Source organism: Arvicanthis niloticus, chromosome 20 (assembly GCF_011762505.2).
Source record: "Arvicanthis niloticus isolate mArvNil1 chromosome 20, mArvNil1.pat.X, whole genome shotgun sequence".
In the NCBI taxonomy this organism is placed as follows: Eukaryota; Metazoa; Chordata; class Mammalia; order Rodentia; family Muridae; genus Arvicanthis; species Arvicanthis niloticus.
Window position 1 is genome coordinate 26,593,780 of NC_047677.1, and position 26,639 is coordinate 26,620,418.

Sequence of the window (26,639 nt, forward strand, 5' to 3'; positions counted from 1 at the left end):
ATAAGAGCCCTTCCTCAAGCCCCTTCCTCAAGCAGCACATCCAAGGACCAGTTTGTTTGTTTGTTCGTTTGTTTGTTTGTTTGTTTGTTGGTTTTCCTGCAAGCCTTGTGACTCCTTCCACTTCCTCATTCTCCGAGGTATTTTGTGTAGATGTTGGGAACGCCTATCTGGGTTCCAAAGGGCACATTTATGTGACACTAAATTCCTGTCGTATCTGCTAGATGTCCCCGTTGTGGGAATGCCCTTTCGGGGCATTCCCACTTATGAGAGGCCCCAGCCTCTGGCCAGGGAGGAACAGCTCAATGGGAGCAGAACCAGCATGGCAGGGAAGATCTCCACACAACCGGTGTGCAATGCTTGGGAACCTATGCTTTCCGTTAGTTTGTGTGTTTTTGAGACAAGGTCTCATTCTGTGGCCCAGGCTGACCTTGAACTTACAATCCTCCTGCCTCAATCTCCAGAGGTCTGGAGTTACATGTGTGTGCCAGGATTACAGATGCGTGAAACCATGCCTGGCTCGTTTTCTCTTTTATTTTTATTTATATTTGTATGCTGTTTTGTTTTTTGCAGGTCTGGAGAGAGAACCAAATGCCTCTCACATGTCAGGTGGAAGCTGCTAGTCACCCTGAATCTGTGTGTGTGTGTGTGTGTGTGTGTGTGTGTGTGTGTGTGTGTGCGCAAGCTTTGTGTTTGTGGGTATCTGTATGTGCACCTGCATGTGAAGGTTGAAGGCTGGTGCTGGGCGTCTTACATATTTATTACTCTTCACCTTACTCTTTTGAAACAGGGCCTCTTGAACCTGGAACTCAACAATTCAGCTAGGCTGGCTGGCTGGGCAAGCCCCCAGCATGCTCTTGGCTTCTTCACCTTCCCAACACAGGTTACTGGCTCGTGCTGAGCACCTGTCTTCTTTACATGGGTGCTGGGGATTTGAACTTAGCCCCTCCTGTTGTACAGCAAGCATTTTACTCACGGAGCTACCCACCCCCAACCCTCCACTCCCAGCTTCTGAATTAAGGTTTCAGGTTAGCCCTTGGTTTACAGTAAGCACTGCTGAAGCAGGGGGCTATAGTCAATTGTGCTGGTACACGTGAAGCCCTGGATGTCCGTTCCCAGGACTTTGGAGAGCGGGGGATGTAAGAATGTTTTTGTTGTTTGTTTGTTTGTTTGTATTTTGTTTTTTTTTTTTCCTTTCTCATTTCTCATATTAGTTTACAACAATTTGGGAAAGAATACTTTTAAGCAAAGTTAAAACATTTTCCTCATAATGATTGATCATCCTTTTAAATCTTGAAACTATTATCGGAAATTGTTATTTTATGGTAACGCATGTATTTCCTTAGGCTCAGTGGGACTCTGGTTTTCTGTGGTGTAGCACTCACTTGCCTGGCATGAGAGTCTGGGCTGAATCTCCAGCACTGCTCCTTCCCAAACATCCACGGCTAACATTCAAATAAAAACAGCCTATCAGGACGAGAAGCACAGCTCTTACATGCAGTCAGAGTTTATCCTGAGCCAAATATGAGCAACCATGGCTTCAGGTACCCAAATAATGTCAGAGAGAGAGAGAGAGAGAGAACCTATCAGTTTCACCTTTTGTCATGTGCAAGCACCCTGTGTGGGAAGTCACAATTGCATTCAAAATGGCAATAATAAAAGACAAAGAAGCATACACCTGTAATCCCAGCACTTGAGAAGCAAAAGAGGAGGTCCAAAACGCAAGGTCGGCCTCAGCCACACAAGGAGTTTGAATCAAGCCAGGACTACAATGATGCCTTGCCTCAGAACCAAAAAATAAAATAAAATAAATGACAAAACTGAAAAACAAAACAGTTATTACAACAGCAATGTCCCTCTCCTGACCTGTAAAGAAATGCCCTTGCCTTGCTAGCTCCTCCATAGAAAATGCCAATGCAGGGCTCATACCTGTAATCCCTCCACTTGGGAGGGAAAGGCAAGAGGTTCACAAGTTGGACTGCACAGCAGAACACTCTCCCAAGACAAAACCAAACATGCTGAAAGGAAAGCAGCTCATGAAGATGACCACTGTCACATGCACGTGAAAGTGAGTCACTACTAAAAGGACGAGCAAAGGAAGGTGAGCCATCGTCAAGGGAAGATAAACCGCCATCACAGGATGATAAACCACCATCACAGGAAGGTGAGCCATCGTCAAGGGAAGATAAACCGCCATCACAGGAAGGTGAGCCACCATTGTTAGCTTTCTGTCTAAACTCCACCCCCACAGTTTCCTGGCAACAGCCTGGCAGGCCTGGCCCACTGTAAAAGGGGATGCTTTCCCCCTCCTCTCAATCTCTCTTGCTCTTGTTCTCTTGATCCCTCTGTCCTCTCACCCCTTTCCCCTTCCTTCCCCCCCCCCCGCCCACGTGCTTATGGCCATCCTCTATTTCTCCTCTCTCTCTCTCTCTCTCTCTCTCTCTCTCTCTCTCTCTCTCTCTCTGCCTCTACTACTCTCTTAACTCTATTCTATACTATACCGGTGTGGCTGGACCCTCAGGGGGAAGAGATGCCTCGGCATGGGCCCGCTGAGACATCCCCTTTCCTTATACCTCTCCCACACCCACAGAACATATTCTCTTTATCTTTTTATAAGCACATCAACCATCATAGGAAGACGAACCTCCATAGGAAGATGAACCACCATGTTCTTATAGGCTATCAAGATGGCTACAGGTGTTTGCCTCCAAACCTGACGACCAGAGTTTAATCCCTGGGTCCCACAGGATCAAAGGAAGAGAATCAACTCCAGGAAGCTGTTCTCTAGCTGACCATCCTTTCCTCCCTTCCTCCCTCTCTCTGCCAACACATGTAACCTAAAAGAAATTGTGGCTAAAGTTAGTGTATGCATGGCCAAGTGGCAGAAGCTGTTTCCATGATATGAGGCTAATATGCCCTGATGTCTACATAGAGACTCACAAAGAATCAACTAAAACAGAGAAAGAAATATAAATCCTAAAAGACTGGCAAAGGGGTATTACAAAAGCAACTCATTTTGGCCGCTGATAAGCCTTCAAAGTCCTCACTGTACTCAGTAACCATAATAAGTCACAGAAAAAAGCTCCGAGCTCAGTCTGTACCTGTCAGCTTAACAACAACAAAACAACCCCCCCACACACACACACACACACAAAGTCAGACTCTGTGGAGGATAAAATGTGTGAGGAAACAGGAAACCTCACAAGGCACAGGTGAGAACAGCTGCTGCTGTCCCTGTTCTGGAAACACCTGGATGGTTCTGGATGCACACCTCTGTGGGGAAGTGCTGACTTTGCAGGCAGTGTCTGTAGGGATCTTCCCATGAGCCTGGGAGCTGCCAAATATGCAAGCACAGCTTTGTCCAGGGTTTTGGTTTTTTGAGGGGGCTGGGGGGTGGACATTAGATCACATGCTTGGGAGTTAATTGTGCTGGGGTAAAGAGTTGGAAATTACCTGAGTGGCCATCGCTGGTAGGATGAGAAACCAGGGTGGACTTTATCACAGAACACGGAGCAGCAGTTAGAACCCTTGCCACCACAGATTAACGCATCATGGATATGACAAAACAATTGACTCAAGTGTTATATTTTATACAAGACAATGTATACTATAGCATTCTTGCATAAATTAAAGTATATGCAAATGAAGCAACCCAAATTTTGCAAGAATATATATAGACAGAATTTGCATCAGTACATTATTACAGTGCTTACAGAGGGGGAGAAAGGGGATGTAGGAAGAAAGGCTAATAGAAAATAAGGCTTTACGTGTTAGGTACCAGACTTATTAAAAAGTTGCGGTGGTCAAGACAGTGATGCCGGTGTCTCCACAGACAGCAGATCCAGGAGCACACATTGGTTTTCTAACAATGGTCCAGACAATGCAGGAAGGAGAAATTGGGCTCTGAGATGGCTCAGCAGGTACAGGCACTTGCTGCTAACACTTGATGGCCTGAGTTCAATCCCTGGGACCCACGCAGTGGAAAGAGAAGACTGATTCCAGTATACTGTTTTCTCACTTCCATACGACAGTATTGCACAAGGTACCCACATGAATTCACATGTGTGCACACGCACGCACACACACACATACACACATAGGCATGCATGCATGCACAAGACAGATTTTTTTTTAAGTTTTCTATTATACCAAACACAGGCTTCTTGCTGAGTCACTGGTGAGAAACCCAGCCCCCCACCATGAGTGAAAATGATGCTGTAGATTATCTACTGTTCACTGTAGATAAGGTTCCGCAATATTTTCCAGGCTTTCCATGCTACCCAGAATGACCAATCAGGACTGCAGCAAAGCCTCCAGCAGCAGGTCTGGCTTCAGCTGCCGCCATACTTGCTTGCATTGGTCTTTGTAACTGGAGTGGAGTTCTCTCAGAGTGACCAGGAAGTAATCAAAGCAGCTGGTCTGCCATGCTGACAGTGGAGCTAATTGCCAAGGAAGGAGCTGGTGGATTGACAGTCTCCCACCCAGCTCAAGACAGCCAGGCACAAAGGAAGGGCCTGCGGCTGTCAATCAAGAAGAATGGCTAGTTCCTAACAGCTCAGTTTGTTTAAAGAAAGAAATCATCACAGCAAACTCGGCTGAAGGCTGCCCACTAGAAAGACCTAGCAAGGAATTAACATTCTCAACAGCCTTTAACTGTCTTAACCACTAGCTTCATATTCTTAGGAAGAACTGGGCCTTAAGGGACTAGAGAAATGGCTCAGAAGTTAAGAGCACTTAGTGCTCTTCCAGAGAAGCAGGGCTTAATTCCCAGAACTCACACTGGGTTGCTCACAACCGCCTGTTACTCCAGCTCTATGGGAGGGGCCCCTGGAGGTACCTGCACTCATGTGCACACTAGCACACACACAGACACAAATAATTAAAAATAAGATAGTGATTTTTAAATTGTTGGGGCCTTAGAAAGAGTTACATACACCCTTCTGATTTGTCCCATCACTCGGAGTTTTTGTTTGTTTGTTTTTGTTCTGTTTTGTTTTGAGACAGTCTTTATAGTTTTGTCCTAGCCTGGCTTAGAACTCATTATGTAGACCAAGCTAGCATTGAACTCACAGTTGTCTTCCAAGCCCTGGGATTAAAAGCTTGTGCTACCATGCCCAGATCCCTGAGATTTTATAAACATGTGTCTGTCAGACAATCCAGATGTTTTTCCACATCTACATATTGACTCCTTACAAAATGAAAGCATATGTTCATGCACACACACACAGACACACAGAGATTCCACACTAAAAAGGCTAGGAAGAGTGTGTTCTGGATCCAAATATGGGTAACGGAGGTGCAGGAACACTCACTTGGATACCCCAAATTCCAACATAATGTTTTCCTTGTTTTTTTTTTAAAAGATTTATTTATTTATTTTATGTTTATGAGTGCTCTCTTTTTATGTACACCAGAAGAGGGCATCAGATCCCATTACAGATGGATGTGAGCCACCATGTGGTTGCTGGGAATTGAACTCAAGACCATTGGAAGAGCAGCCAGTGCTCTTAACCACTGAGCCATCTCTTCAGCTAGATGTTTTTCTAATAACAGAACAAAGAAACTTTTTTTTTTAAAAAAAAATCAAGACATTTTCAAACATGTTGGTAGAAGCATCAGGTAGATGAGTTCCAGAACAGCAGCCACTCTCAGTCTCTCCCCCCCCCCCAACCCCGCCTTTATAACCATCGGGTTGGGGGAGACTAGTGCTCTGTCTATACACTCCAAAAGATTTTCCTACCAGACACCAACATGCTAAGTCACACTCAGAGGAGAGAAATAGGTGGTTTTAAGGGAGCTACAGATGACCCAAGATGAGCAGAGTCTGGATCTGCATCATTCCAAACTCTATACAATCAATGAGGTTCCCGGTGGTTCTCAATATGGGGGTCTCATCAGATATTTACATTATAATTTATAACAATAGCAAAATTACAGTAATGAAGCAGCAATGAAAATAATTTTATGGCAGGGGGTCACCGTATAAAGAACTCTATTAAAAGGTTGCAACGATGAGAAGCTTGGAAACCTTGGTTAATCGCCTCCCAGAAGGCTCAGCGGAAGGTATAGTCCTTTTCAGGAACTTTCACTCACAGTCCAAACAGGGATTTCAGAGAGCTGTCAGTCTGAGATCTGGGAGGTTCTAGAAGACTCTAGAGAGAAAAGGCAGCCCCGTTCCCAACAATTAACCTACACACAATACCCCTTTTGGAGCTAAGGAAATAATATACTTACTCATGAAAACAAGGAACTCTTGGAACATGGAACACGGATGAAAACAAGGAACTAGGGTTGGAGAGATGGCTCAGTGGTTAAGAGCACTGGCTGCTCTTCCAGAGGTCCTGAGTTCAATTCCCAGCAACCACATGGTGGCTCACAACCATCTGTAATGAGATCAGATGCTCTCTTCTGGCATGCAGGTGTACATGTAGATAGAGCACGCATACATAAATAAATCTTTTTTTAAAAGAAAGAAAGAAAAGAAGAAACTATTGGTACTCCGTGGATGGGCTTCAAAACAAACAAGGTAAGTATAAACTAAATGGTTTCAATGCATGGGAATGTCTAGAAAACGCAAACTACTCGACAGCAATTGAAGAGCACTGGCTCAGGGAAAGCCCTGGAAGAGAGTGGATACCCGGTGGCGCAGGGAGGGGTCGGAGCCGATGTTCCTGATCCATGCTGATGGAGATTTAAGAGAAGCACGTGTCCCACCATATCACTGCGGTTATTGGGGTCAGAGCCTGGACCCTGGCAGCCCTGGCAAGCCAGGCTCCCCAACCTGCTCTCTTTATGTCAACTAAAGAGACAAGTCATAGCGGAGGGGCTGGGGAGAGGGCTCCGAGGTTCAGAGCACTTACTGCTCTTGCAGAGAATCTGAATTTGGCTCCAGCATCCATATCAGGCTCACAACAGCATGTAACTCCAGTTCCAGAGGATGCAATGTGCAATGCATAAACCTGTGCGCCCACACACGTGCACTTATACACACACGTGCACGCACACATACACACATACACAAATAAATAAATCATTTTAAAAATTAAAACAGCAGAATACAAGCAAGGTGGTTTGCTCAATATAGCCTTAGTGGGAAGAGAAACGAAGAAGTCCGGATCCTCCTCCAAGTCCAAGTCCATCTTCTGGTACCTAATAGACGGCTCAGGGTTAAACAGAGGGCAACGGGAATGCCTTACTAAACAAGGTGGTCTGGCAAGTTGTCAGAACAGTGTGAAATCTTTCCAGAAGACAAATTTCTCCTCTGGCTGGCACCAGACCTCAGCCTTTTCCTTCTCCTCACATGCCTTTCCTGGGGGAATTCTGATTTCTTGGCGTCCATTGTTTCAATAACCAGATAGCCCAAGGGGAGGGACACAATGACTCCCTTTAGAATATCGTCTCACCTGTTAAGATGGTAACAACAGTGCATTTTATGTATGTGCAGTCCAGTGTATGTGACATTTATCTGGGCGGCTTTTGTTGTCGTTGGTTCATATAACCATAGGTCAGGCAGTCTGATGCCCAGAGTCCTCCGGCAGACAGGGAGCAGAGGGACAGAGGTGCCAAAGCCTTTGCCCCAGAGCCCCTCACAGCCATGCTCACAGAGCACAGACCGCGCTGCAAGGACGTGGAGCAAGGAGGACCCATGTTAATTATTACCCGCGGCCACCGGATCTCTGCCCCGCCCCCGTGGTGGCCTGCTGCCTGCCGGCCGTTCTCTCCCTCGCTGCCGCCACCTGCTTCCCGCACTGGACATGGTAAGCGCAGGAAGTCTGGTGGGACCCTGAGAAGGGGCTGGGAAGCGGGGACTAAGGCTCCGATGCTGGGGGTGCGGATCACGCTGAGCCTCCCGCAGCGCCATCCAGCTAGGCTAGAGTCGCCTAGCCTCCCTTAGGGGCGCTGGGGTGCAGATACCGGAGGTGGCGGTGGCGGTGGGCCTGGAAGCCTAGCCTGTCCTGACTCCCAGGCCCGGTGTGCTGGTGGGCTCTGGCGGGGTGTGGCAGCAAGGCAGGTCTCTGTGGCGCTGTCCTGGCCATACAGGCCAAACTGGGGGGCAGGGTGGGGGAGCTCAGTTCTCTACACCTCAGTGCTATTCCCGGCCTTACACCCCGCCCTAACACCTCGTTAGGGTGCTGTGTCCCACCTTGGCGTGGGGGTGGGTCCCTGGACCTCCCTGCAACCCTCACCAAACAGTGAGGTTCCGTTTCTTTGTACTCCTTCAGGGACGGGAGGGTGTTTTGGCAGCAGAGGCCTGATAAGAGTCACTGGGGACCAAAGACACCACAGGCTTGGATAATCAGTAATCCCTCAACCCCCACTAACAGAGGCTGACAGAGCTTCGCTAAGCAAATAAGGCCCTTACCCCCTGACCTGAGTTCAGAACGTTGTCAGCCTGAGACTTGGTTCTGGAAAATTCTAAAGAGAAGTACCTCCTAACACACACGCACATGCACACGCATACACACACTTCTGGTGCCCTGTTGTTACCTGGTTGCCTGGTTACAAGGGTCCAGCTTATCAGCCACTGAAGGGCCATCGTGGGAAAGATTCCCCCCTATTAAGTACAGTGCAGATCTCTGCACCCAGATGGAGTCCCTTGTTTCTGAGAGCACACACACTGGTGATGGTTGTGTAGGCCCCACTGCTGGCCAGGGACGCATCACAAGTCTCCTTCTTGTCCTAGCAAGTGCCGTTTAAATGAAGCTGACTTTCACTTTATAATCTTGCAACTTACTCAACTATTCCCACCGGCATCTCTTGGCCTAAGGAGTGGATCTCAGCCCTTTACCCATGAAGCCAAGGGGCCGACTGGCCCACTCACCCCAGGGTACTGAATTGATGGGTGACTTGCAGGGCACAGTCACCTTCTTCCAGTTCCCCAAGCCAAATCTGAGTGATTGTCAGTTGAATACTGTGTCCCTGGGTGATTTTATTTCACAGTCCTTACTTGTTAGACTCATGGCCCCTCGTTCCTCTAGAGGACAGAACTGACTCGAACTTCTGTTTTCTGAGGGTCCACTCAGGACCTGACCTTGTGTGTGCTGACAGTCACACCATGGGCACTTTTCACCACAGGCTAATGAGCAAGCCAGGTGCCCTTAACAGACTACTCCCTTTATGGGTCTGGGCCCTGAGGTCCTAGGTTCCTGAGACAGCACAGCAGCCCCAAGAGCCTCACCCCGACAGCTGTGGACTACACAGGGGCATGGAGGAGGTGGCAGAGACTCATCTGGGAATGGGTTTGAATGGGTTTCTGCATCCAGCCCCAGGGCTACAGCTCTAAGAGACCACACCTTGAGTCGGTGATGTCACTGACTGAGGATGACTGACAGATGAGGGAGGATGACATCCCCTTTGTCTGGGCCTGTTTCTTCTCTAGAACACCTGAACGTTGCAGAATGGGTTTGGGGATGGAGCACAGAGGGAATGCAAAAAGCAAAAACAAAAACAACAACAACAACAACAACAAAACCAAAACAAACAAACAAACAAAAAACGGGATGCCAGGAAGAACATATTGTAAGGCATTGGAATTAGGATGAATTTTGCTTTAACCACCTTGGGAACACGAGAGCGAGCTCCCTTACATGAGAAGATGAAGGCAGGCATCTGTGAGGCTTTGGGAGCAAGAGTTGGGGGAGCACTTCATCTCACTACAACACATTCTCTTTGGCGTTCTCTATGAAAACAGGTACAAAACCCAAGATCTGGGTTGCACACTTGGCTTAGTTTGTGAAATGCTTTCAAGTATAAAGTCTGGAGTTCTCATTCCCAGAAACCACACTTAAAACCCTGTCATGATAGTATGTGCTTGGAATCCCAGCACTGAGGGAGACAGAGACAGATGGATCTCTGAGGCTGGATGGCCAGCCAGCATAGGCTACTTGGTGAGAGACCATGTCCAAAAAAAATAAAGAGGGAACCAAAAAAATAAAGGGGGACTGGAAAGTTGTTCAGAGGTTGAGAACACTGACTCCTATTTCAAAGGACCTGGACTTGACTCTCGGCACCATCGTGGCAGCTCCCAACGGCCTATGACTCCAGTTCTAGGGTATCCAACACTCTCTTCTGGCCTCTGCAGAGACCAGACACATAGGTGGCACATAGCACAGACTTATGTGAAGACAGAACATAAAATTAAAAAATTAAATTAAGAGACTGGTGAGATGGTTCAGCGGCTAAGAACACTGACTGCTCTTCCAAAGGACCAGAGTTCAATTCCCAGCAACCACATGGTGGCTCCCAACCATCTGTAATGGGATCTGATGCCCTCTCCTGGCAGGCAGACAGAGCACTCATATAGTAAATAAATAAAATTTTTAAAAAATTAAATTAAAATAAAGATAAATGATATCCAAACAATAACATCTGAGGCTGTCCTTTGGCCTCCACATGCCTATATAGACACCCTTTCTTGAACCCACCCACACAAACACATACCAAAACGAACAACATATACAAAACACACAAAAACCCAAAACAAAAAAACAAAAAAATATATAGGACCCATTGTCTATCAGTCAGCAGGCCCAGACCCTACCTCCTGGCAAGGCACTTTCCTGGAGGGCGCCTGAATCCACTGCAGCCAGCACTGGCTGAATTTCTCCCAAAGCTCTGACCTGCAAAAGGCATGCCCTGGGGCCTCTCTGCTCTCCCTCTTCCAGGCGGGCAAGGCACACAGGCTGAGTGCTGAGGAGCGGGAGCAGCTGTTGCCAAACCTGAGGGCTGTGGGGTGGAATGAAGTGGAAGGCCGAGACGCCATTTTCAAGCAGTTCCATTTTAAAGACTTCAATCGGGTATGTGGAGCAGGCCTGAGTGGGCCACCCTCTGTGTGTGCATGTCATGTCCTGTTAGCCAAGGGGAAAAGACATTTCCAAGTGACTACAAAGAGAAGGGCCTTGGATCCTCCCTTCTAAAACTTGGAAGTCTTTGGAGGAGACAGTCCGGGTAGCAAGCACCTGCCCTTTTGAAGGCACTTTAATAAAAGGCAAAGAATTGGCAAATACTGATAGCTTTTGCTGTGTGCACCACACTGGGGATGCTAGAGACACTAACACAGGCATCAGGACCAGGGGCAGGATGCTACAGGAGGGACATTAGAGCTCTGGGACTCTCTGGAAGAAGCTAGGCTATCCTCCTGCATCAAGGCCTTATTAGCCATGACCCATTGGCCCTTCCTTCTTTTTATCAGGCTTTTGGCTTCATGACTAGAGTCGCCCTTCAGGCTGAAAAGCTAGACCACCATCCTGAGTGGTTTAACGTGTACAACAAGGTGAGTGGAGTTGTCCCCTGTGTTGTGCCCTGCCCCGTACATCTCTTAGAATCTCAAGTCTCTCCCAAGGGTTCATCCTTGGACTGTAAGTCCTTCCTCACCAATAAACTGCTATCCACCTCTTCTGTCTCCTTCCTAGAGCCAACAGAGACTCTTCACAGAAAGTCTCACTGAAGATAAGAAATACAAATTAAAACACTTTAACACGCTGTGGCTAGATATTAAGGCCAAATTCAGGAAGGGAAAGGCAAGGGAAGGGCATGTTCACTGTTAACAGTAGTAATGGCATTATTCTAGATGGAAGAATGAGAGAGCAATAAAACCAAACTCAGATACCCGCGCATGGCTGGCAGATCAGACTGGGATGAACATGCTAACGGCTGGACTGTTTAGGAAAAGGTGGAGGATATGTTCAGGAGCCCACCTTAAGTTCTGATTTTAACTTTGGCTTTAAAAAACTTTTTAAAAAAAAATTATTTATTTTATATCTATGAGTCCCTGTAGCTGTCTTCAGACACACCAGAGAAGGCATTGGATCCCATTACAGATGGTTGTGAGCCACCATGTGGTTGCTGGGAATTGAACTCAGGACCTCTGGAAGAGCAGTCAGTGCTCTTAACCACTGAGCCATCTCTCCAGTTCCCTAAAAAAAATTATTTACATTTACTTAAATGTAAATATGGGCACATATAGGCTATGCATGTGGGAGTCTGTTCTCTCATACCCTGTGGCTCCTGGAGGTTGAATTCATGATGTCAGGTCTGTTGGTAAGTGCCTTTTCTCACTGAACCATCTTGCTGGCCCCTGGGTTTAGGTTTTTGGTGTTTTGGTTTTTTTTTTTCTTGATATCTAGATTTGATTTTTTTTAAATTTATTTATTTTATGTATGTGAGTACACTGTCACTATCTTCAGACACACCAGAAGAGGGCATCAGATCCCATTACAGATGGTTGTGAGCCACCATGTGGGTGCTGGCAATTGAACTCAGGACCTCTGGAAGAGCAATCAGTGCTCTTAACCACTGAGCCATTTTTCCAGCCTTGAATTTGAATTTTTTCCCATTACTGAAACCATCATTATTTTTGGAAACTTTCAAGGGAAAATGATGTGTACCACCTATCTTGGAGCAGTCAGGAAAGCAGTGACCAGCTACTGTCTTCAGGAATTACTAGTGTCCAGTTCCTGTCATCAGAAGCAATTATAGTGACTGGCTACTATCCTGCAGTCCCCGGTAGACCTGAGCCCGTAGCTGGTGGCTCTCTCGCTCTTCCTGGGAAGGCACTTGCCTGCCCCTGAACTTCCTGTTTTCTCTTACTCAGGTCCATATCACCTTGAGCACCCACGAATGTGCTGGCCTTTCAGAACGGGATATAAACCTGGCCAGCTTCATCGAACAAGTCGCTGTGTCTATGACATAGATCTACCTTGTCTCTTATTTCCTTGGGGAAAGGAGTGACTGGAGGAGGAACCTAGGAGGCTGGCCCTTGTTGCTCCCTGACTCTTGCAGTGAAGACCACCACCTTCAGGGATATAAATCCCTCCCTGTGCAGAATGATGTCCGTGTTACTGGCAGGGACTGAGACCTTTCCCCATGCCACTCCTCACTGGGGCTCTGCCATGTTACACTAATTTGAATAAGCTCTCCCTTTATCCGTGGAGTTCTCAGCCTCAGTAGTGTTCCAGGTAGCTGTGATAAAGCATGACATAAACTCAAATTCAGATCCTACTACTAAAACAAGCCCCAATATGTTATGGAAACATGTGCTTTTATGCCCCCAATAAAACTATGCTATCAATAGGCTCAGCTTCTAGAACCTTCTTTACCACAGGTCATGCTGAACTGGACCCTATCACGTTTGATTTTGAAGGGTCTGTCCTGTTTTTTGTGGATCTAGGGATCAGACCCATGGCTTTCTTTGCACATGCTCGGCCAACTAAGGCACTGAACCTGTCCTCAGCCAAGCTGCAACTGAATGGAAGCACTTATTATGCTGGGTAGGAAGCCAGGCAGGGTCATGGTATTGAGGGAGAGGGCAGAGCACTCTGCCTTCAGGCTCATTGTCATATGGGATATTCAGACAGGAAGACCACGAACTGTTACTAGACAAGATGAGATGTGAGCTAAGGGGACACAAAGAAGTAACTAGGGTGACAAGGAAGGATGCGAGTTATACCTCAGAGACCAGAACTGCTGCTGGGGCATCAGCAGGAGGGCAATGTGTACATAGTATGTGAACACACATCTAAAAAGGCAGTCTGCCACCATTATTTTCCTCCTACTGTTATCATGGCTAATTCTGTATGAACGAGCTTAGGTATGCCATGAGGTACCAGACATTAGATCAGATAGGATTCTGGGTATGTTGGGACAAAGGGGTTCTGGATGAGGTTAAGCTTTGAATTGGTCCTAAGTATAGCATATGGCTCTAATATAGGTGAGCTCCATTCAATCAATTGAAGGCTTATATAGAGCAAAAAGGCTGCCAATTCTCCTTCAGACGGAACTCTGGGCTCCTGTTTGAGCTGGGATGTCAGTACTTTCCTGACTTCATGGGTCTTGAGCTCTAGGCTGGAACTCCTCTTCTAGCTAGCCAATGTGACTTCCATTATCACTGGAACCATTTCCTCATCCAAAGTCCCCTTCTGGGTATACCAATCATTTCCAATATACTTTCTAATACACTGAGACCAAAAACATCTTAAGCCCTCTGGTTCTGACAGCTGCAATTCTTACATCTTAGGGCTTGCCTGTTGTCACTCTACAGAGAGGACAAAAGGTAGTGAGGGATTAATGGACTATTTGCTTCTACTGGGAGCCAAGTCCAATCTCATCTTCACCCATGTGCCACCAGACACTCAGAGCAAGGAGACAGAGCACCCTTCCCCACTGTAGTCCACATGACCTCTGGCCTGGAGCCCAGGCAGTCTGGGTAAGTTGATCTCCTGGGGCCAGAAGAGGCAGAGGATGGCTCCGCAGAACTTAACAACAAAACCACCCAGACTTAAGACAGTGGCATCATCTGTTCCACTTCAGACAATGTCCTCAAGTAACACCTGAGTATATGGGACAAAGACAGAAAACATGGTGGATCTGGCTTTGTTAATGGCCTTCCTGTTCTAATTATGGATTTGGATTTGAAAACTCCAACCCAGGTGGCTCCACATCTGTATGAGGCATATCTATCTACAAATGACAGGCAACAGCTTTTAGAAACCTGTTTGTTTTTGTTTTGTTTATTTTTCTCAGATCAACCCAGGTAACTAAAGTTCTAAACAGAGACAAGGTGAAATGACAATCACATGAAATCACAAGTAGAAGGAAGGCCTGAATAACCATAGCTAGAAAAGGCTGTCAAACTGGGCCTGATGACACAGGCCGGGAAGCTACCTACTTGGGAGGCCAAGGTAGGAAAATTACAAGTTAAATCCCAGTCTGGGCAACTAAGAATCTATCTCAAAATAAAAAATACAAAATAAAATAGGGCTGGGAACATAGCGCAGTGGTAGGATATTTACCCACTCTGCTCGTGGCTCTAGGTTCAAAACCAAGTATTACATGGGGAAAAACGAGATTGTCAAAGCCTGACTTTTGTCCACCCAAGCTATAGTTGGTGGCCTGACATAGCTTTTGTCACTGCTGGGTGTAGCTGAGGCAACTCAATACTATCAAGAACCACACAGAAGACAAAGTTATGCAACCATCAGCATCTCAGCTGCTGTTCTGAGTTCAGCCAGGTCTTCCCAGGGTATACTGGTGATTGATCGCCTTAAGTTACATACTTATTGATCATCTTCAAGTGTACTGGTGATGATTTTATGATTTTTGGTGACCAGGGATCTAGGCCACTTGTCAGGAACCTTTGAAAAGATTCTGGCAAAGCCCAGGAGAATGCCCTGAAAGCTCACTAGTGTTAAAGTTAGGTTACCCGAGCTATCGGAAGCCTTTTTCTTATGTGACACCCAGCACTTTGAGTGATATCGGCCCCCAATCAAAATGACGGGCTTTTGACTGGTCAGACAGAGCCACGTGGTTCAGTTGGTAGGTGACCATCCAAGGCAGCTAATCCATCAGTGTGAGAAAACTCTGATAATTAAGGTCAGAGTCCACCATAACTGGATAGCCTCTGAGCTTGGAGCAAAACGAAGACTCCCTTGTTAGGAGGGTTTCTCCTTCTCTGACCTTGTGCAGGGGATTCTAAGTCCCCACACTCACCTCTGAGGAAAGTTATAAAAAACTGAAGTTCTCTGTGCTAACGGGGTATCTAGATAGGCCTTGAGTGTTCAGCCAATGAGCTTCCCTTCCTGGGCATTCCTTTCCACAAAGAGTATTTAATCTCTGGTTCACCCTAAGTAAGGTGCATACAGTCACATTCACCATCAAATGAAGCAGTTTGAACAAGCAAGGACCTTCCAAAGAAGGCCTTCTTTATTATAGCCCCTCCATACTCTTGGCACTCACTCAGAACCAAACCTGGATCCGCCCCGTTCTGGGCTTGTGGACATTCCGAGAAGGGCAGACCAGGGACCTGGTATAATGCCCAGTGGTACGCCAGGGGCACCTGGGTACACAGTAGACTGGAAACCACAGCAATCTTCCCATACTCCACCGTTTCCCACCTGGGAAAACACAGACTGAGGACCCCCATTATGGACTGTGTTCTGTCTCCCCTGAGCGGTGTGCCCAGAATGCTCTGAACACCGCAGTGGCCAGGCAAACAAGCAGGCCAGCATATCAGTATATTCTGGTAGAATGGATAGAGGAGTTCAGGGCCGAGGCTCCAGGGAAGGGCCACGATTACAGGTCTCTCCAGACAGACATAACCACAGCTTCTAGACAACTAAGCTCCCAGCTGAAGTGTCTCATGATGGACACTGTTGCAGGTATGTCACAATTCAAATGCCTCCAGAGGAAGGGGCAATGGGGTAATGTTCACCAGTTTCCCATTTAGCAACTGCTGTATTTATGGTCTGTATGAAAAAAATGCAACCATCCAATGATTACAGTTTGGGATGTTTATTATTCAGTTGTTTCTGAAGAGTTATTGCTGCAGTTAGGAAAAGACATGGAAATGGTGGAAACATTAGAGGAGACAAAACAGATTTCAAAGAGGCAAGTACCATTTTCCAAGTATAAAACTGGTAATATTAAAAGTGACATGGCAGTATAGTCACATGACTACCTACATCTAATATAGAAACAAGACAGTACAGTGTTTGCAGAAGCTACTGTGGCACCTACTAAGCCACATGATACCATGATACTAGACACCCTACCCAATCCTGTCACCAGCTAGCCATGCATGCACACATAAACACACAATGAAAGTCTTAAGTCACACTAAGGTTCCTAATCATGAATTAAAATGGCTGCAGCAGGTCCCTCTGAAAAACACCAGCACTCAACACCAGTGCTACCACAAAAGAAGGGAGCGACTTGGTCCCTGGCTCTGCTGAGACTATAAAGAATGCTTCTCCATTTTAGCCACTGGCAAGCCAGTGGTGCCTGCTGGGTAGTCCCTGGATCTCTCCAGCGTGATGCACTGTAGGCCCAGAGACAAGTCCTGCATAGCCCTAACCACTGGAAGTGTGTGAGCTCAGGAACTCAGTCTCTCTCTGACACACATTAACACCAACCATCCCTGAGCCTCATAGTGCACTGTAGAGCATATAGAAGAGAAGTGGACATATGTACATGCCCTGCAATGAGCCAGCTGGTAATAGCTATGGGGTCAGAACAGTGCTGAAGACCACTTCCCAAGGAGGGTGAGGAAGAGTCTGGTGGTTTGGCTCTCCCAGCCAGCAATACTCAGGCTGAATACTCAGGAATCCCTGAGAAGGGGAAGGAACAGAGCATGGCTTCTGGTGATTAGTCCCAAGTTCTCTCCTACAAACAGACACACCTCAAAGAGTGGTCCATTTCTGCCAGAGCCTGGGTGAGGACTAAGCTTGTTACTCACTGATGGGTAGAAAGGCACATGGTATGGTCATCAGAGAAGGACAGGGGCTCAGCCTACCTCAGAGCCCCCAATCCCTAAAAGGGAGAAGCAAGTGAAAAGTTGGTCAGGGACTGGTCCTGTCCCTGTACAGCCCTGGGCAATCAGTCATGAAGGAATTCCAAGCCCCAAGTGTAATGGCTGTAGCCATCCCTTTCTACTCCAAAATGCCTCTTGCCCTATGCTGCTTCCTTTTAATGGGGCCTGAGGAATGTCCAGTACCTGAAGCTAAAATGGCGTCGTACCTTTGGAAGCTGAATAAAGGGAGAGAAGGAGCAGGAGGAACACGCTGATGGAGCAAGCGTCCTCTGCACATCTTCACACCCACTGAGGAAGTCAAGGACACTTGTGGAGTGTTTTCTTCAATAAAAACAGATTCTCATTACATGAAGGCTTAAGGCAATGCTGAAGGGAAGACCACCAGCCACACGTGCACGACGTAGGTGCTTACCTATGCTGCTGTTCAGGAAAATATGGGAAAGGGTCTGGTTTTGGCTCCTCTGGCCCAGGAGAGATCTACCCCTCCATCCAGAGAGGCAGCGCCAATAGCCAGAAAGCCCTAGGTTCTCTGAGCAACATGTTCATTCCCTACCCTTACAGCAATAAGAACAAACAAGTGTGAGTATCACTGCCAACAAGCATCTCCAAAGATGGCAGCAGCCACAGTCATGCACCAGGTAAAGGAGCATTTCAAACCCTGCCAAGGGAGCATACTCCAGTTATTAAAAATAAAAAACGAAAAAAGAAAAAAAAAGAGGCCAGTAGACAAGGTCAACCTGTGCTTGGAAAAGTAAAGCAAGCTGTAATGACAGTGATCCTGAGAGACAAGCAGCTTCTCCTGAAGCAGAGACTGAAATCTCCCCCTGAGTGGGATAGACTAGCACCCACCTGGGGAACAGTACATAAATGCCTCCTTCCTGACACCCAGAACATTCCACTGAGGTAGCAGAGACACCGTCTTGCTATCTCATACTTTCCCTAAGCAATCAGAACAGGTCAGAGCCACCACACAATGATTAAGTGAAGACGATGATAAAGACGTTAGAGAAAAATATGGTTAAAACAATTTCTAGGGTAACATTAATAACCAGAGCAGACTCATTATGCAGTGGGATTCTTCAGGGTCTTCAAACTAAAAGCCCCAAAAGGAAACAAAGGAGTCCTGAGGCTGAAGCTATCTTAGGGTTTGTCCTATTGTGCTCTAAGGAGCCAGTCCAGATGTCAAGTTGTGTGTGGTCTGTTCCAAATGCCAAGAACCTTCTGAAGGCCTGAAGCTCCATGGATCTAAAAAGGGTCAAAGTTCAGCGGGGCTTTGGAGAACCATTCATCTGGCTGTCCTGAGTCACAGGGTCTGTACTATAAAGGCTGTCCAAGAAGACGGAGGATATTTCTGTAACCATCTTCCTGTCAATGGTTGCCTGGGCCATGCCGTAGATGGCACCCTGCAAATACAATCAGGGATGTGTTATTGGTGATGTAAGCACAGCTGCCATTCTCTGCCATTCTTATGCACCCAGCCCCCATTCCTAGCCCAGGCATCCTTCCATCAGACAAGCAGCTGCCACAGGATGTTTGTCACAGGTACTTTCCAGCCTGACTTTCCAAGTAAAGGAACTACTCTGAGATTTACTGTCTTCTTTAAAAAAAAAAAAAAAAAATCCAGAGTGTTCATCTCCTTTTCTGTGTCAAAAGTTTCTTTTCAAACACAGAATGAGAGCAACCCTGCTTCTGTTCAGCAGCTCCTGCATTCTATCTCACCTGAGATGCCTCACAAGCCCAGAGCAGGAACCAGTATGACAGGCTCCCACACTACTCCTCATGTTTCTAAGCTGGGATGCCCTGGTATTTTTTTTTTTTTAAGATTTATTTGTTCATTTAATATATGTGAGTACACGGTAGCTGTCTTCAGAACAGGGCTTGAGATCCCATTACAGATGGCTGTGAGCCACCATGTGGTTGCTGGGAATTGAACTCAGGACCTCTGTAAGAGCAGTCAGTGCTCTTAACCACTGAGCCATCCCTCTAGCCCCCTGGGCTTCTTACCATTCCTGTGGTCTTAGCTTTAGGATTCTTCATGATTTGTGTGACTGATTCCCGGATATCCTTTAGGAACTGGATTGCCACTCGCTTCCGAGTATGTACTGATGTAATGCAGAAATGAATGCTATGGGAGAAGAGAGAGGGACAGACCTTGAGAAAGAAAGAAACCCTAAAATAAAGCCACTCCAATGGAGGGATGCACTGGCTGACTCTCCATACTGCTACTATTTCCAGTCCTGGGAGTCAGGCTCTCAAATCTATGGATTTTTACTCCAGGAGATCAGGACTTTATTTTTGGCATGAACAAGAACCATCTTAACAAAATGAACACAGCTAGCTGTCTGTCCTGACTCCACCCCCAAAAACTGTCAATGGTGGCTACTTAGATTATGTGTGAGCAATGAAGGGTAAGAGGTTTTCATCTTAGAGAGTAAGCCCTGGTGGGGAGAAAACCATAGAGCTGGAGTCCTGAGGGACCTCAATGCTCTTAAGAAACCCTAATTCACCCTGGGGAAGGATGCAGTTGGAAAGCAGGCTGTAGATGGGTACAGACCCATCTAGCTGGAGTGAAATATTAAGTCAGAAAAGCATATCGAAGGGTACGTCAGGCCTGCATGATCAGAAACTCTTTAGAGGGCTTTGAGGCAACATCAACACACATCAATGGTATCTGAGAAAAGCAAGCTGATAGGTATAGACAAGATAGATCACAGAATACAGAGGCCACAGAAAGAACAGAGAAGAACCTGTTCTACCTGAGCTTCAAGCAAACCACATTGTTCTATCAATTCCAGTTGCTACCAATGTGCTGGGCTCTAGAAGCTAAGGACCAGGTTACCTTGTACCTCAGCTCTTCAGGTCATAAAATGAAGGGAGGGGCTTTAGGCATTACCCTTTTGGGAACTGCAAGTAGTTAAAATTCCACCCTTTAGCAGACATCATATTAGATAGTCGGTAGATGTCAAAATCATTGGATCCCAGAGCAAGAATTGACAATTGAGGATTTCCAAAAATAAAGATGTTTTTGATGTTTTCCAGTCTAAAAAACAAAACAAAAAAGGAAATGCAGAAATTGAGCACATCCATTCCATCAGTCCTTATCTCAGTTGATGATCACAGCCTACTCTACCGGGACGTGACTTGTCTCTTACACCAAAGAGGCTAGGCTGGGATAGGTGGGTTTTATAGAGATCAGACTCCCAGACAGAACATCAGGAGTTTTCCAAGTCCCAAACTCCATCCAGAACCATTGGCTTTTCCCACTCTACCCCACTCCTAAGTCATAGCACAGAATGGACATTTCTCTTCTCCCAACACCATTTGGTAAGGGGCTGGTCTAAATTCCAGTCTATCAGGAGACAGTAAGTGGTCAAAGGGTGTGCCACTAGGCAGAGATGCCTTGGGCCAACTAGGAGAGAAAGCAAGAGACAAAGCAGAACCCCATTTTCCACACATACTCTGACTTGAGGAAGCGAGCAGTTTTGATGATCTGTTTGGTAGCTTCAACATAGCCGTTCTCACCAAAGTGCATCAAGGCGGCCCAACAGGCTGCAATGATGCCACCAGGCCGGGAGCCAGCTATGCTTGGAGATGCGTAGATGCCACCTTGCCAATCTGCAGCAACAAAGAACTGGTACTTCCTGTACTTCTCGTCAGAGTACAGCACCACTGATGAACCTTTGGGAGCATAGCCGTACTGAGGGGAGAAGCAAAGAGGTCAGAGTGTGGCTGTATCTGGCAGCTCTGCCCACAGAACTACACAGGTAATGCTGCTTTCTCATGGGAGCTCTGATGCTTCCTATAAGGTAAGGCTCATACTTCACAGTGTTGACAGACAGAAGGAACTTGAGGGATGGATTCCACATTCTCAATGTAAGGGGTAAGCCATCTGAGATCCACAGAACAACTAAAACTATGTTTCCTCTCTCACTCAGCCTTTGGCTTTCCTTATTTAAAATCTTTCAGAAGCTGAGCGCAGTGGCATACACCTACAGTCCTAGCACGTGGGAGGTGGAGGAAGGAGGATAGGAATTCTAGGCAGGCACAGACACATCAAACACTAGAAGTCAGTTGCTCCTAAACACACAGGTTTCCTTCCCCAAAAGGACTCTGCCATCAGCATAAACATATTGTCACATAGGCTCAGGGACTCCAGAATCAATCCTTAGCACCACCTCAAGACCTCGGAGGCTTTTGGCACAAGGGCCAGACAGTTGACGGGAAGTCAGCCCAGTATAAGGAAAGGCAGGAGCTCCTTTTCTCCATGACTTGTCACCTCCACATGCTGACAAACAAGAGTCAGACTTTATATGTGGTGGTTTAAATGAAAATGGCCCCTGTGGGCCCACAGGGAGTGGCACTTTTGAGAGATGTATCCTTGTTGGAGCGGGTATAGTGTTGTTGGAGGAAGTGTGTTACTGGGAGTGGGCTTAGAGGTCTCAGATGCTCAAGTCAGGTTTAGTGTGACATTATCTTCCAGCTGCCTGCAGATCCAGATGTAGAACTCTTAGCTACTTCTCCAGTACTGTCTGCCTGGATCCAGGTGAACTCTCAGCTACTTCTCCAACACTGTCTGCCTGCATGCCACCATGTTTCCTGCCACAACAATAATAGACCAAACTTCTGAACTGCAAGCCAGCCCCAATTAAGTGCTTTCTTCTATGAGAGTTCTTATGGTTGTAGTGTCTCTTTAAGCAACAGAAACCCTAAGACAATGTGGAGGGTGGGGTGGGGGTGGGGGAGACCTAAGGCTTTAGTCAATTCGTTGTATAGAGAACAGTCAAATCACCAACTGTCAGCTCTTGGTTATTTAATCCCCTTAGCTCACCTTATGAGTATCTGCTGAAATGCTGGTCACACCTTTCACCCGGAAATCAAACGGTTTCTCCAGTGGGTACCCTGCTTTCTCCATGAAGACAATGAGGAAGCCCCCCAGACAAGCATCGACATGGAATGGGATTTTATATTTGACAGCCAGCTAGTTAAAAATAACATATGAAAATATAAATAAATCCTAAGCAGAATAGGAGTGGAAAGATGGCCTACTCTGTACTACCTCACAGGTACTAAAAGGTGACTATATTTATTTGAAAACAGGGTCTCATTTATCTCAACCTGGCCTTGAACTTACAACGAAGCCCATGGGAAACCTTGAATTTCCCTGCTCCACCTGCCTCAGATGAGCAGTACCTACAACAATGCCCAGTTTTATGAGATGCTGAGGACCAAACACAGGACTTCACACATGCCTGGGACATACGATACCAACTGACCCACAGTCCCAAATAGTTATTTTTGACATTTTTAAATGAAGTTTATTTTTCTTCAAAGTGTCCACCTGAAATATATATTCCATGTAATTTGTAATTTAAGTATGTCTGATCTCAGGCTCCCCCAACCATCACATGAGAAACAGCAGAGCTCTTACTTAACAGCCTCTAGAGGGGAAGGTTCTACTTTAGTCATTATACAGTAAGCTTGTTCCTAATGGCACATTACTTCCTGGTAGGAATCTAAGAGTCAGTACTATTTAAAAATACCTTATTTAAAGGCAGCCTGGGTCCTGTACTACCCTTCTCCCAGTGAAGCTGACCTTCAGAGGTTCCCAAAAGAGGTACAAGGACTTGCCTTGGGGTTGATAAGCACTAACGATCTCTCTCTGCTATGTTCAAACCTAAAACCAAAACCTTTCTCCTCACAAAGCCCTGCATCGTCATATCTATTTTCAAGTACTAATCTGCATGCTGCAAATCTGCACAGTCAAAATCTCTCACCTTAGCCACTTCAGGGATAGGATCTATCACACCATGAGGATACTGTGGAGCAGAACAGACCAGCATAGCTGTGTTCCTGGAGATGGCTCTTTTCATTGCCTAGGGATTTAAAGTTTAAGAGAAGTAAGAATCTTAGTCAGAGCTGCTCATGCCTTTTGCTGTGAGGATGATGTGGACCACTGGCGTAGAGTCTCTACACCCTGGGAGAAGACTGCCTTCTGCTATGAAGGGTACACACAAGTCCACATGAAAAGCGTACCTAAGATCAACACTATGCAAACACCATGGAAACAGAAACCACACTGAGCTAGGATATAAAGGACTGAACTGTGAGTCCCAGTCCGCAATCTACCAGAGACGGTTTATCAAAAACTTAACCTTACAGCTTCAATGGTGGGGCAAGTTCATCCACAGTCATTTTACAAACAAAGCAAAGAAAGTAAAGGAGCTGAAAGTAAAAAGCAGACACCATCAGGACCAGACCATCCACCTTGCAGTACTCAGAAACACAGCTGCCTGTTACACTGCCAGTTCAGTCTCTGCTCTGGCTGCTCTAGTCTGAGCAGAGAGCTCATCTGTGTGCAGATGGAAAGGTGACATCCTGCTCTGTGAACCTTTCAGAACTCACCCGCACATCCACCTCCATGTTCTTGTTCTGTGCAACGCGTACAATCTTCATTCCAAAATAATGAGCTGCTTTGTCGAATGCGGCGTGGGCACTCTCGGGAGCCACACTAGGTGATGGAGAAGAAGGGGGCTAATGAAACGTGGAACACAACAACCCAGGAGAACTCAGCAGCACTTTAAGTCACCAGTTACTGATAAGTCTGATTACTTTTCCTCACACTATTATGTTTGTATTTTCTTGGTGCAAACAAAAAGAAGCACATTGATTGTCTATAGACAACTTCTCTCCACTATTTAGGAAATCATTTTTGCAACAGGAAGGAAAACTCAAAACACAAAAGGACACAGACCATAAATTGGGCCCAACAGGAAAAAGCCAATAGACAGAGGGTTTGGATGAGGGTGTATGAGGCAGAACTTCCTGAGGAGGGCTGATCATCCAGAAGACCTCTGTGAGAAGCAAAATGCTGTTCTAGCAGATAGTAAGGCTGCCTGGCATAGTAAGGCTGCCCGGAGAAAGAAGAAGCAGTCAGTCAACCTCAGGTCAAAGTGGTCTGCCAGCCCCGAACAATCACTAAACTATGAAAAACTAAAATCTGACTCTCCTACATGGTTACAAATAGTTTTCAAACAATGTTCAAAGAGACAACAGAGTCACAGATATCCCCACTACTCCTCTCTCACCACTACTGTTTTCATTAAGGGAGAAAAATCTTTACAATCACTAAGTATCAGGTATCAAAGGTTTACATGTGAAGAAAGTTAACAGCAGCTAGGTTTATTCTCCTAGGCAAGTGATTACAGTTTGATGATACAACAAACAAAAACTACTTAGTTACCTATACTTGGAGGAAAAAAAAAAGAACCCATTAGCCCAAGAGGTATAATATTAATACATCATACAGAAGGTAGTCTAGAAAACCAAGATTATAATCATACAAAAAGCATTATAACTAAATCTCAACAACAAAACAAAAACCTTGTTTTTAAATTCTTCCTTCCTAGAACTAACTCTCAGATGCAAATGTTCCTGGGGAGCACTGGAGGTAGTCTAAGATACTTTAGAAATGTTCACTCAACTACATGACATGGTCTACACAGACAGTCTTCTTTAGGCTCTGGATAAATTAACAATACGGGATTCAGAGATTAGTTCGCCTCTAGAAAAAAGATATTACTACTCTTGCTAAAAATATGCCCCATGTTTAAGCTCATAACCAGCTGCTGGATATGACGGGACCAGGTAGAGGTGCTGGGCAGGGGCAAGAAGACTGGAATTGTAGGAGAACGAAAAGCAGCAGAGAAACAGGTTGGGCTCAGTTTACACTGTGCTGCCTAAGCAGACAATATCAGAGGGGAGACAGACAGACAGACAGACAGACACACACACACACACACACACACACACACACACATACATTTCTGGAGTTTTGATCCCTTTTTCTAAGGCCATGTCCCGGTAAGCTTTGCAGGCCATCAGGATGCTTTCTGTTCCCCCAGAAGTCACCTATGTGAAGAAAAGAGGACAGAGTAAGTTAGGGGTGGGTATCAGGAGGCATAGGCTGCTTTGACCTTAAAAATGTTTGATACAGAAACAGACATGGGCAGAGAAGATACTACTGTATCTTCAAGACAGTGTGATTCAGGGATTACAGGGTGTGCCACGGGGTCAGCAATTCATACTTCTGAAACCCAACTTGACATTCAGTAAACACACCCTATCACCACCTCACTGTCTTTAAGTAACTGAGCTTGAATAATTTCCCAAAAAGCCAAAGGCTACAGCACTGAGCCAGCATGATATCATCTTAGATTTAGCATCTGTGAGGTTCATACAATCTTGGGTTTTTCTTTTCAAAAAGGAAACTGAAGTCCCTGGGCAATCATTCAGTGTCACCCATTACAATTGTTGATAAGTAAAACCTTGTGAATTTTAGATGAAAAATGTCTACTAAACTTTCCCAACATCTGCATACAGAATAAAAATACCATTGGGTATAGAATCCCAGTGGTCAAGAGTTATGAAGATTAACTCAGAAAATGAGTAATTTATTGACTCAGGAAGCCTTTCATGAAACATGTGGCCACCCTCCTTAAAACAGCTCATGGAATGTGGAAAGAGGGCCCTTGTTTACAGACCTCTATGCTGGAGAAGACAGCTTATAGCTGAGATAACTGTACAAATCAGCAACAACACCTGTGGTCTAGCCTAAGACCTCCGAGCTGTCACATGAGGTTCCAAGACAGCTGTGTAGAAAGTTGAGGAATTACCAGGCCTTACATTCTTACCAAGGCCTGACAATAAATGACTTAAACAGAAAAATTCCCAAATTCCTAGTCATCTACAATCATATGTCCTATCTTCGGGACAGAAATTTAGTTGTGGAATAAGAAACAGAGGCTTCGAGTCACTAATGTCTATCAATTCCTTTCAACATATATAAAAACTCTCACTATGAGTTACACGTTTCAGGACACGAAACATTTCTTTTCAGGTATGATTGAACCTGGCTGCATTTATGCAAGCCAGTCAACATTCTACTGTGATCTGATTTTTTTATTACATGAATTTGTCCCTTTAATCCTCTGTGAATGACAAAAATGAAGTTAATATAGGGAAAGATATTTTGAAGCAGAAAAAAAAAAAAAAAAAAAAAAAAAGGACCTGAGAATTCTGTTAGTTTCAGTCTAAAGATTTCACTTTAATTTGGCCTAGCCTTCTTGCTTCTCTCAACAGTGAACCCTTGCTTTTTCACCAAAACCAGCTCTCATCAAGAGAAACACACAGAGAGAAGCAGAAACAGACAGAAAAGAATGAAAGACTAAGAAGAGAGATAAAAACAAAGAGAGCTCTCTATAGAAGTTGGAGAGGTTGGAATATGCTTGGCTCAGGGAATGGCACTATTTGGAGGTGTGGCCTTGTTGAAGGAAGTGTG

General features: G+C 45.8%; 2 protein-coding genes across 2 annotated transcripts in view; one reads left to right on the forward strand and one right to left on the reverse strand.

The window, feature by feature from the left end:
- The first annotated feature begins 7,619 nt into the window (after nt 1–7,619).
- On the forward strand, nt 7,620–13,068 carry Pcbd1 (pterin-4 alpha-carbinolamine dehydratase 1). The gene is made up of 4 exons (XM_034524477.2): nt 7,620–7,754; nt 10,662–10,793; nt 11,189–11,269; nt 12,590–13,068. The coding sequence occupies exons 1-4, from the start codon at nt 7,752–7,754 to the stop codon at nt 12,686–12,688; spliced, it is 315 nt and encodes a 104-aa protein (XP_034380368.1). The 5' UTR covers nt 7,620–7,751; the 3' UTR covers nt 12,689–13,068.
- A 3,200-nt stretch (nt 13,069–16,268) lies between these two features.
- Sgpl1 (sphingosine-1-phosphate lyase 1) overlaps nt 16,269–26,639 on the reverse strand; it is a 44,876-nt gene continuing 34,505 nt past the window's right edge. The window contains exons 8-15 of the mRNA XM_034524219.2: nt 25,122–25,210; nt 23,705–23,810; nt 23,077–23,175; nt 22,131–22,280; nt 20,761–20,999; nt 20,196–20,342; nt 19,307–19,427; nt 16,269–18,705 (exon numbers count right to left, since the gene is read on the reverse strand). Of these exons, the coding sequence (XP_034380110.1) occupies nt 18,565–18,705; nt 19,307–19,427; nt 20,196–20,342; nt 20,761–20,999; nt 22,131–22,280; nt 23,077–23,175; nt 23,705–23,810; nt 25,122–25,210 (1,092 nt within the window). The 3' untranslated portion in view covers nt 16,269–18,564. The remainder of the gene's footprint in view (nt 18,706–19,306; nt 19,428–20,195; nt 20,343–20,760; nt 21,000–22,130; nt 22,281–23,076; nt 23,176–23,704; nt 23,811–25,121; nt 25,211–26,639) is intronic.